A 12,806-nucleotide genomic window follows, 5' to 3' on the forward strand; every position below is an offset into this window, starting at 1 on the left:
GTGAGACCAGGTGTGTGACCATTCAGGCAAAACAAATGTTTAGATGCTAGGCGAAAATACCACTACATATCAAGAAGGGGGAGGTCTGCACAGTGTTATTAACTGTAAACCTTCTTCAGCTCCCTTCAATTCCCGATATCTGACCTATTTAGCCTCATTTTGGGGAAACAGCCTCCATGCTCAGAGAAAAACAAAAAGACAAACATAACTCTGAATATAATTATTTATTCCAGTCCAGTCCAGAAAATGTACACATATGTTCTCAGAAGGTATAAAATTTATCTTTAAATAAGTAATTGTTCTATTTCATATAATTGTAAATTCTCATTATTTCATTAAAACCCCTGAAGCTGACATATGACACCACAAAGGAACCAAAATCATAAAAGAGCAAAAAATGAAAGTTAGTAGAGTTAGCAAAAGCCGTCCAGCAGTTTGCAACCTGACTTTGGGTCTTTATGAAGGACTTGCTCTTAAGTACATTCTGTTTTTTTTATTTATTTTTTTATCTACTTTATATTAAAAAGAAAAACTGCAATAAAAGAAATGCTTGTTGTAAAGTTTGCACAGAGAGAGGATTAAAGGCTTTGGTTGCTTCAAGCTGGTTCAGGCTCCACTTATTGCTACTGTAGCCTCCGATGTCAGAGGCATTGTTGCTGGTATTGTGTCATTATTGCTGTGGTTGTTGCTCCCACTGTTGCTACTGTGACTCTGGAAAAAAAAATGTTTCCAGATGTTTAGAAATGTCAAGTGCAAAAAAGGCTCCACAACAGGAAGGTTGAAGCGATCATCCACGGAAACAATGGATCAGAACGGGTGACGTTTGGGCTGTGGGAGGTCTGGTTTTTGGTTTGTTGTCTGGATTAAGATGAAGGCGGTGATAACCCTGAGGCTGGTAAACAGAGGAACTCTAGAGAGACACAAAGAAAGAAGAGGAGTTACTATGACAGTTCACGTCTGAGTTTGAAAGATCTTTAAAAGATGGGCTGTTCTGTAAAACAACCTTCAAGTTCAGTTCCTATTTGCTTAAATTAAACTGTAAAAACAAAAAAAAATTAGCACTTCATAAATTCAAGAAGCATTTGGGTTCAAATTAACTCTACCCCAGCCCTACAGCATGCTTGACCTTAAGTGGGCCAGGCCCTTTCTGTTAGGTGCTTTTCTGCCTGAAATAGAGATGATTAGATCATTAGTCTATATGTCATGTTATATGTCTAATATCTTTCTTTTAAATCACACATTTTATAACCTGTAGTGAGCAATGCTCAATCAGTGAACTGACCGATGTGCCTCATTAAATGTTTATGTGAGAGTGACCAGAGACCAGAAGCCTGGATTACATGAAAAAAAGTTACCACTATTGTACTAGCCTGTTTCTGTGACTGGGGCTTTAATGTTTGTTCAGCTAACACAAAGAAAACCCAGCTTTGTTGAACGTGTTGATCAGCACACTCACTGATCCTGAGATTAAAACCTTTGGATCGTGTGTTTCTTAACCTACATTTTTACTTGTGGTTACATGAGATAAGCCTATTTTAGTTTCTATGATAATCAGGCCTCCTTTGTCCATCTTTTTGCATGACAAGACAATGCTCTTGGGAAAAGTGAAGATATTTTAAATCTTGGAATTAATGTTTGAGTTTGGTAGGGATTATTTAGAAAAACTGTCCTAAAAAATATTTACCGGTAAAAAGCTGCCACTTGTGTGTAGGCATTAATGAAGTGCAAGCAAGCACTGATATCTTCCCAACAAATAGATTGTGAGGCTCTGTGGAGACCTCTGAATAAAACTCTGCCTCCCACTTCCTTCTCTATAAACCCCAAATTGACTCATTAAGTTCATCTTAATAAAATCCCCCAAACTAACTGCCGTGTGTCTCCCTCCTCCTGCAGAATAATAAACATTCGCCTCTGTACACATTGAAATATCCAATTAATGCACTGAGCTTCCATGTTAATCATTAACTCCTCCATTAACCCCACCCCACCTTCTCCTCCTCCTCCTTGGTACAATAACGAGGAGGGTGGAGCTACAATTAGGACAACTAGGACCCTTTTGCTTGTACAGAAAACATTTTAATAATATATCAAACATCAGAGTGAAGCGTTCGCTCAGCAGGAGAGAAGAGGTGATATCACACACATCATATGTTCTACTCCTGCTCCTCCTCCTCAGCCTCCCCGTCTTCCTCAGCCTAACAAAGACGTTTGACCACACTGCTGACCACTAAGTTTCCAATTTTCCCAATGTGCCATTGTGAATCCCCATTTTTTTAATACAGAACAAAATCCATTTTTATTCTCATCCTTGAGCTTTCAAATGTCTAATTAAGCCATTGTTAATCCATCATTGTGGCATTTTCAAATCCTTCCTCCTTCATTTCATTTCCATTTTCCATCATAAATCTCTTTTGAATCAATCATCCTGCCGCTTTGAACCCCTATTGATGCTTTCACTTTGCCACTTTGAGCTCTAACTTTAGTCATCCCTGTTAATTACCATCCTGAATTATTTATTTGCCATTGTAGTCGCCCTCTGTACCTTCTGTTTTAAATATTTAATTGTGCCATTTGATTCCCTCCTTCACGCAATTTGTCATTCATTGAGGCTTGTTTGAGTCCTCCCTTGTTTATATACGGAATCACCCCGTTCTTTCAGTTCTCAGCCCTATACTGGTCTCACTATTCCATTTAAGCTTACTTTTCCATTTAATTTAATTATTAATTTGATTACAGATGATTACATTTTTCTCTATTTGAACTCGTAATATGCCATTTGGAATCCCACCTTCTTCCCATTTTAGATGTTTCTATTGTATTGAATCCAATTTCTTTCTCCAGTTGGTATTTTCTTTTCACTGTGCAATTTACAATCTTTGGTTTTTAACGATTTTGAATCAGCTGTTTTATGACGAGCCTACTTAAAAAGGTTAATTGTGCCATTCAGAATCATTCCTTCATCTCACTTTGAGTCAATCCATCTGAAGTACTCAACCTCTGTATTTGTATTTTTATTGTGCTGTTTTGAATCCCTACTTTGTATTTCTTTTCAACACTAGTTTATATGTTGACGAATCCTTCATTAGCTTACTTTGAATGTCTCGTCATGACATTTATAATCCCCTCACCTCTTTTTTGATAGGTGTAGTACTGAATTTGCAAACTGTACTCTCTTGCTGCACTCGTTTTAACTCCTCAGTTTGACTCCTGTAACTGTAACTGAGTCTGTAGCCTGTAGTCTCTTACTGCATCTAATCTCCTCCTTTAAATGGTTTTAAATTTTAAACAATCCCATCTCTAATTTTATGTTTTTAATTTTTTGATTACACCATTTTTTTTATTCTTAACTATCCTTTTTTTATCCTTCGTTAGCCTAATTTAAATTCAAACTGTACTATTAACCTATGCAGTCCAGTAGGCATTTTTATTTCTATTCATTTACTGAACCATACTGAATCCCAACATCTTTAAATTTTTAATAATTTTGTTATTTCACCTTCCCCTTTCTTCCATTTTTAAATCTTTCTTTCTGAATCACTAGCATCTAAATAGTTTTTGAACCGATGGGTATTCCAAGATGAAATTGGCTTGCTTTAAATCTGTCTTTATACCATTTAGAATCCCTCCTTGAAACTGTTATCCATGTTGCTGTAGTACTGAATATACAAAATCTCATCTGCATTAAAGCTGCATTATTTTGTTGTTGTTTTTTATTGTCATTTATCTTTTTAGTCTTTTTTTCATCCCCAGTTTCTACTTTTGAATCATTGATTACATGATGACAAATCCATTGAATCACCTAGCAACTCATTCAGACTGCCTCCTTAATTCTGATTTTGGTTCACTTTACCTGTAACTGAACCTACAACCCCACAGTTAAACATTTATTTTTAGACCCTTCCTGTGCCATTGTGCATCCTTCAGATTTGCTAGTGTTTGCCAAATCCAGACTTAATGATGAACTCTTTGTTGTGCTGTGTTAGTGTTTCTTTGTTTTACTGTTTCAGTATTAATGCATGTGAATGTTTTCTTCCTTCACTGTTTCCATGTTTCGGTCTGATAATCCTCAGCTCACTCTTAATTACTCCCTAATAATTAGAAAATCCTGATAATCTGCTGCTTAATCGAGGCAATTCAGCTAACTGACAGCACACGGGCACACACACTCAGCAGTTATCAGCCTCATGAATGACTTTGAAGCAGATAATTCTCTGTGTCTCAACATGCACTAATTACCAGCAGCTGAAAAATGCTGCAGGAGTCTGAATCAGCTCCTCTGGAAATTACAAGATACACAGCTAATATTCACACACACACACACACACACACACACACACACACACACACACACACACACACACACACACACACACACACACACACACACACAGAGAGAGAGAGAGATGCTGGTGTGTGTTTGTATCAGTCACAGTCTTTCCTCAGTCAGCAGTGTGAATCTTTAGTCTCGATCAGATAAAAACGGCAGTCTGCTCATTTTAAAGGAACAGTTCAATGTTTAGAGAAATCCTCTTCCTTCGTGTCTTCCCCACAGTCACACGAGGAGATGGATATCAGCTTTATGTCTGTGGAAGACCTCTGAGTGGAGAAAGGTGGTGCTGAAAAGGAAGCTCTTTTTGGCTCATATTTGCTCAGAAATGGGATTGAAAGGTCGAAATGAGGATGATAATCGCACATTAATAACACAATTTGACAAATTACACTTCAGCTTAAAAGACATTTTTAAAAAATTTAATATAAATATACCAGCTGATGAACATGCATGGTTCTGCAGTTATGTAAAACTTTGATTACAGTCCTACATCAAAACTCAAAATCAAGGCAGTTGACAGACTGCATCATTGGTAGGTGTTTCAGCCACTGTTTACTTTTTTTAAACACCCAAATGAAAAAGTTTTTAACAGAAAAAAAACTGTAAAGCCAAAACAAATCTATGACATTTTAAAGGTAACATTTTCTAATGCCTAAAAATGTGCCAGCATGAAGCTAAAATGGACACAGGCCTAATTCAAACCCCAACAAGTGCAGAAATGCCAATGAGAAATGTTTCACCTCACACAGAAACTCTTACACTCTTAAAAGCAGTACACAAAAAGCCCACAAGGCATGAAAAACCAGCGCCGCTTTTCAGTCTTTTCAGGCTATGGACAATAGCTCCTAATGCAATGAGACTGACCTGTTAATATTTGGCCAAATTTGGCTAACAGCTGATCATTGAGCTTAAACATAGAAGCAAGAAGCTATGACCACTGACCAAAGGTTTATTAGCTTTAAAAGGATTGTAGAATAAAGAGTGAGTTAAACCTAAACCCATCTGTTTGCACAAAAACTGCTTCTGTCATGGTCCTGGGCCATGTTGGCCCAGTGTTCTTAGTTTTCTTGTATGTTTGTATTTTGTTCCCTGTTTAGGCTCTGTTTCCTGAGTTGCCCTGTTGTGTTGTTCCCTGAGTGCTTTCCCTTTGTGACTCTCACCCCCTGTGTGCCCCTCTGTGTATTCATGAGCCCTCGTCCCCTTTCGTGTTTATTCCGTGTCTCCCCTGCCCGTTATGTTGGTGTTCTCCCCGTGCTCTCTCTCCTCCTGTCTGAACCTCTGTACTTCCTGTTTCACCTCTACCGTCAGTGTTGTGTTCACTCCTGCCATGTCCCGTGATTATTATCAGTGTCACCTGTGTTCCCCGTGTGCTCCCACTTCCCTCATGTTGTGTGGATCTCCCTGTGTCTCTCTGCGTATGTTAGCTTACTTTTCCCAGTTTAGTTTTGTATTTCCTATGTTCTGCCATTCCAGCATTAAAGCTGTGATTTTGAGTTCATCCCCGTGTCTGTGAGTTTTGCGTTTGGGTCCTCCTCCTGCCTGCCACACAGCGAATCATGACAGTTTCTTTATTTTGTCACCATCTTTAAATTTCCTGCAGACTAACAGCAGACACCCTCTTTCTCTCTTCGTAGCAGAGATGCCAGAATGCAGGAGAGGGTCTAAAGTGGGCCTCTTCCCACCTGTATTTACTATAATTACTTTTTAAGGCTTTTTAAGGTTTTTTGTCAATTTCAATTATTCATATAAAATATACATCTCCACCTAAATCATTCACATTACAATAGATTAAACCACACAGTAATGTTTTTCCTGCACATAAATGATTTTGTGTGGTACCAGTACTAACATAACTCACATCAACACTTCTGGTAATGAAAACTGATGCATTCAAAGAAAAGAATACAGCACCGTTAGATGTGTTTGCCCCCATCGTTCATGGCAGCAGTATTGTAATGTGTTATTGCCACCTAGTGTAGCATGTTTCTGAGTAAGCGCAGAATATAAAGGGTCGCATAAAAGATAGAGAATGGCAGAAGCCAACTCAGCCAGAAAACCAACATAAATAAATTAGCAGGACGCTACAAATAAGAGTCAGAGCAGCAGGAAGCAAAGCAAACAATGTGAGAATTCGACAAAGATTTAAAAGGGTTGTTTCAACAGCTCCGAAGCAGAAACACACACATACACACAAAGAGAGAGAGAGAAGCTGCCCACTGCCCCCTCTCTCTGGTCCAGCTATAAAAACCCATTAGTAATCACTCCTCGACTCTCAGTGGCTCTTTTCGCCCAAACGACTTCCATCCAGCCAATCTGCATAAATCTGCATTAATGGACAATTTTCCCTCCACAGAAAACAAATGTGCTTTAAAAAAAGCCTCCTTATCTGTCAGCTTTTAGAGGAAGCATCAGCACACACACTCACACAAAGACACACACACATATACGTAACTGCAGCCTCTATTAACAACAGATAAAACCCAACAGACATATCATGACACGCTTACAAAAGCAATATAACACGAGTGCCGGACAGAAGAGCGCCATGATGCTGATGCTTCAGCTGCTGAATCCTCCCACAGACCGTACGGGAAACATGCATACGGCCACGGGAACTCCACTCCAGCTTTACGCCCTTCGCCATGTTGGTTTGTTTTCTGGAGCCAGAGGAGCCGTTAGAAGGTCAAGTGCTACATTAATGGAAGATGCTAGGAACCTTTGGTTAGTAAGGTGACATTTACAGTTTAGACACATGGACTGCAGTACTGGACTTTTCTAGAGGTGCAGGTGAAAACATGGTGTCAGGTTGGACTTTAGCCGGTCTTTAACCTGCAGCTCCCTCGCAGAAACATGTGATGTTGGACTGCACCAGTGCAATAATAATCCAGTTAAGAACAGTCTGCAGGGATCGTGGATGGTTTAAAACATGAATGTAGATGCCCTGTCATCACCCACTGGCCTCTGAAGTATGGCTCTGAAGCCACGAGTTGAGCGTTTTCACTGTCACCACATTTGTGCTTTAAAACTAATATAAACGAATATAACGGATGAGTTGTAAAAAAAAAAAAAGGTAAATGGCCTGTATTTATATAGCGCTTTACTAGTCCCTAAGGACCCCAAAGCGCTTTACATATCCAGTCATCCACCCATTCACACACACATTCACACACTGGTTGTGGTCATATCCTCCTCATGTGTTTATGACCCAGAACGACTGAGTCCATAAACTCACCAGGAAAGTGTTTAGAGGTCAAATGTGAGATCAGATATACTCAAAGCATAATCTTGAGATAAACAGCATAAAGCAAGACTGTCTGTATTTTGAATATGTTTTACAAGGCCAGCAGGCACCAACAGTTCAAACATGTTCATTAGTCCAAACTAACTGAGGTGACACCTGCCTCCAACACCAGCAACCAACAGTCAATCAAAGCGGAAACATCCCAAACTTTAAGTAGTGGTTCAGGTGGGAGAGAGGGCCATCGACCAATCGGAAGGTTGATGGAATGATTCCCGCTCATGCAGTCCTTGTGTTGAAGCATCCTTGGTATCAGTAAGATACTGATGCCGAGGGCTCAAACTGAGTAGAAAGACACTGTATAAGTACCGGTCCATTTGATGTACAGAGCAGAAATATGACACAGAGACTCAAACAGGCTGTAACCATTGACACCTCACATCTGTAGCCAGCCTCAAGTGGACATGAAGGAACTGCAGGTAAATTTTTATGCTCCAGAGGTTGCACCCCACATGATCAACTCGTTTAACTCATTTGCTCTTTAGCACCACCCTCAGGACAAACTGCACTTGAGTTTTACCGACTGACTCAAGAAATCACACCAACGTTTAACCAGCCAGGTCTGTTCTCCTCGAGTTTTCTTTGTGGGTAAAACCCCTTCGAGGTCTGAAACTCTGCAGCAAAAACCTTTTCATTCTGAAAACAGCCTCTGGTCTGCTGCGCCGTCCCGTTGCCACGGCGACCTTGACCTGGATAAGCAGCCGGAAAATGGGCGAGATGATGGATGGCTGTGTGAACTTCTGAAAGTAAATGTTTTTTAATCTGGATTTGTTTACGGGCTCCGCAGAGTGAAACATAGGCAATAACCAAACAAACTGTAATACAACACACACATTAGCCACTGAAACACACACACACGCACACAACCCCACGGCCCATCAATCACACACACAGACACACTGCTGCGCTGCTACATAGCTGAGTTTCAATCAGACGCTGAGAATCTCATCAGCATTCACAACAAGTCTCACCAAACACACACACACACACACACACACACACACACACACACACACACACACACACACACACACACACACACACACACACACACACACATACATAAGGTTCTGCATTTAAAGGTTATATATTATTCTATTTATTCCTTGTTCCTGTTTGATTCATGTTGTTTGCTTTGTTTGCTTTTTGTTCCTAGGGGTTTGTTTGCCAGGCAGATCATGTGACTTTTATTTGCCTATCTTGCATCACAGAGTGAGATAACTTTAAAAAGTCTCTAACACTTCTTCACGTGGCCACCAGAGGTTATTAAAACTTAACTACACACTGTAACAAGCTGCTCACAGCAGTGACCTGTGACACTGCTTAAAAATCACTCCACAGAAACTTTATTTCCTGTCTTTCACAGATATTTCACCTCCGGCTCTCCTATTCTGGAAAGCACGTTGAGTTACCATGACTACCGGTTAACGTCATCTGTCCAGTCCTATCGGCAGCTCATGTGCACATTGGAGACGACGTCTTTAACCCGTTCATACTCATTTCCCCCACATCTCACCTGTCTTGTCTTCAGGCCTTCTTCCCCTCGAGCAGCTCTCGGGTGTTTTCGGCGGCCCGCGCCAAACTGTCAGCCATCAGTGCCTTCTCCAGACTCCTCCTGGCCTGGTACACTTTCATTTCCTGCTCCCTGCACGCACGCGCACACACACACACACACACACACACACACACACACACACACACACACACACACACACACACACACACGTCTTTTTCTATTAAGATGTCTTTACTATTACTCGTAGTCCACAGTCTGCTGGTTTCTCCTGACAGTTTTAATTTCATATAAAGACCATTTTTATAAAATACAAACCTTAAGCAACTTTATTAATCAGAGCAAATGTATCAAAGCCTGCAGACTAATCCTGCACCTCAAGCACTAAATCTTAATACAACGATGATGAACAGAAAACATAAATCATAGAAAGTGACACCTACATTAAAAATGAATAAAATTAGAGTACACAGTTCTGATTTTGTGTGTCCAGTCCTACTGGCTGATTGGATGCATGTATCAGCCTACAAGAATTGGTCACGTCCATCACAGTGTTTTTGTTTTTGTTTTGTTTTTTCATTTTTTTTGCTATTTCAATAGTTTCATCTTAACCTTGTATTTTGTGTCATGACTGGATATTACAGATGCACATAGCTTTTGGGTATGGAAACTCGAATTATTTTGCCTCAAATATGCATCCTTTTTATCAGCCAGCAGGGGGCGACTCACAGAGCTGCAGCTGTGTAGAAAATGGCTACAGGTTCACTTGATTTATGAGTACTGCAAGCACTTTCCTGCTGAGTTTATGGCCTCAGTCGCTAGGTCAAGTCTTACTGGACATGACACCAAGTTCATTTTGTAAATTGTGGTCCCTGGTGTGGTGTGCTCACATTAAACACGAAGCAGTTACACTCAAAGTCTATGCAGAAAACTGTAGGACTTCTAGTGAAAAACTGAAAGTAAGTCTGTTCCAGTTGTCGGATATTTAAAAGATGCAACGTGCTTCTAAGTTTATGTGCTTGGTTATGCATTATTCATACTGAATAAAATGCTTTATCCACTTTCTACATTTTGATCACTCTGGTTCAAAAACAAGAATTATCCAGGACACTTATCCAGAATACTCACTGGTTGTTGTGTTATTATCCAATGATCTTCACTGAAGAAGACAAACTGGGGACATATTTATCACTTTTATATAAAAATACTGTTGTAATTAAATGTATTTGTGCATGTAAACACCAGACTGTAAAACCCATTCTGATGTAATCAAAATGAAGACATTATGTCGCACATGGTCACGGTGATGAATTTCTGGCTGTCCACATACTTTTGCAGATGAATTCTACTCTTGATTGAGCCATTAATCAGACTGAGTTTAAAATTCAAAGTTACTTTAAAGCAAACGTGTAAGCTTTTCTCTCTGTGCTGAACCATCCTTTACAGAACACAGACTCAGCCTCATGTGTACATCTGAGACTGAATCTGGATCAAGAAAGAAAACACAGTCAAGTCAATCGAAAGATGCTTTTCATGGGATAAATAAGACTCTTAATTAAAAACGGAGATAAAAAAAAAATTGGAAATTGTGTCAAACAGCGGGAGAAAGATATGAATAAGCTACCCAAAATGAAAACGTGAGATTTCAAAAACAGAGCTGTGTTGGCCTGATGTGCCACAGGAGGAAGAGGTGGTGGAAAGATGAGGAAGAGGAGGGAGAGGAAAGGAATGAGAGCAATTTAAGATGACAAGCACATTCAACTGGAGAGAGAGAGAGAGAGAGAGAGAGAGAGAGAGAGAGAGAGAGGGAGAAGGAAAGAGAGAAAGAGGAGGTAAGAGGGAGAGAATGGGAAATTAATGGAGGGGAGAGATAAGGAAAGGAATACGAGGAGGAGGGATGGAGGAAAACAGAGGAGGAGGGGTGGAAATGGGATGAAAGATGAAGGTGGGAAAACAAAGGAAGAGGGGGATGAAACATGGGAAGGATGACGCCGATAAAGTAAGGAAGAATGAAACAGTAAAGAAAGGAGAAGTGGATGGAAGAAAAACATCAAGAAATATAAGAAAGGATTACAAGGGGAAAAGGAAAGGAGCACAGAAAAAATAAATGAAAACAAAATAAGATTAGGAAGGAATGAATGGAAAAGAACGAAGGGAAAGGGAGTAAAAGAGGTGAGAAGAAAATAGGAAGAAAAAGGGGGAGGAGAGAAGATGGGAGGGAAGGATCTCGTGAGGTATTCGAGTGATTCTGCTGTAATGGCTTTGGCCAGCTGTTCTCCCCAGTGTTTTCCACTGGACACACACACACACACACACACACACATATATATATATATATATATATATATATATATATATATATATATATATATATATATATATATATATATACACAGCCAGATGTGTGTCCCCACAGTGCCTCCTGCTGTCAGCATGTATTAATTGCATTCGTGCTTTATAGGGACCCTGGTCTGGCAACACAGACAGCAGGAGCAACAGGATGATACTGGAGAATCAGCTGCTTCACTTTTCAGATAAATTAGACTATATCAAGCCCACAGGCATTCAAAGCAAATAGGAAGTAGGAGCCCTGATGTCCTTATAAATCAAGAAATCCTGGTGTCCTATCTATGGTTTTGTGTAGGATAAATATGTACTGAGCACTCAGTTAGCATTAGCCAAGAAGCTAACTAGAAAGAAAACACATCCAGAAGAGTGTTTTATATAAACAAAAACACTTTTTTCTCCCATATTACAAAGCTGTGACATCACAACTACATGACTGGTCAGTTGTTGTTGTTGATCTTGGACCAACATTATTATGATGATGAGCAACAAACCCAGCACAGGGATATGGGGCGATCGTGGCTCAAGAGTTGGGAGGTCGCCTTGTAATCGGAAGGTTGCCGGTTCGAGCCATGGACAGTCTCGGTTGTTGTGTCCTTGGGCAAGACACTTCACCCGTTGCCTACTGGTGGTGGTCAGAGGGCCCGGTGGCGCCAGTGTCCGGCAGCCTCGCCTCTGTCAGTGCGCCCCAGGGTGGCTGTGGCTACAATGTAGCTGCCATCACCTGTGTGTGAATGGGTGGATGACTGGATATGTAAAGCGCTTTGGGGTCCTTAGGGACTAGTAAGGCGCTATATAAATACAGGCCATTTACCATTTACCATATCACACCGTTCAGAAATCCAGCTCAGCGCCTCAAAATAGCTGAGTTGACAGACACCTAGCAAACAGCTAGCTGACAGCTACAGCCGCCTGTGTTGCTAACTTATCCAGACTAATGAATTTCTAAACACCACCATGTATATAGTTGTGGGAGTACAAACAAAGCTGTAGAGATCAAACCACTTTTCGTATCAGGCTGTAAGCTTCTACCTACATCTTTGGAGTCAACCTGAAGTGGCCATTAAACAGGCTGTAGCTTTTGGCACGTAGAGGAAGAACCACATACTTCCTGGGAATCATAGTAATAATGGAGGTAATCATGACCTGTAGCTAAAATGCCAATGTCTTCAACCTCCCATATGCAGGTCATTCAGAGCAGATAAGAACAGGCTTTGAACATTTTTGGCTCAAAACTTATTTAGCAGTTTGATATTAAATTGAATCACATGTTTCATGTTAATTTCCCAATGTGGCCTCCCCCCCCACCCCACCCCCCT

At 40.3% G+C, this 12,806-nt stretch overlaps 1 protein-coding gene across 2 annotated transcripts in view; it reads right to left on the reverse strand.

Moving 5' to 3' along the window:
* Positions 1-209: 209 nt before the first annotated feature.
* Positions 210-12,806, reverse strand: part of mbd2 (methyl-CpG binding domain protein 2) — a 30,347-nt gene continuing 17,750 nt past the window's right edge. Inside the window, exons 6-7 of one of the 2 annotated variants that reach the window (XM_026174542.2) lie at positions 9,145-9,273; positions 210-910 (exon numbers count right to left, since the gene is read on the reverse strand). In XM_026174542.2, coding sequence (XP_026030327.1) covers positions 9,156-9,273 — 118 coding nt within the window. In that variant the 3' untranslated portion in view covers positions 210-910; positions 9,145-9,155. The remainder of the gene's footprint in view (positions 911-9,144; positions 9,274-12,806) is intronic. The other variant, XM_026174543.2, reaches the window with a different exon arrangement.

Source organism: Astatotilapia calliptera, chromosome 7, assembly GCF_964374335.1.
Source record: "Astatotilapia calliptera chromosome 7, fAstCal68.1, whole genome shotgun sequence".
NCBI lineage: Eukaryota > Metazoa > Chordata > Actinopteri > Cichliformes > Cichlidae > Astatotilapia > Astatotilapia calliptera.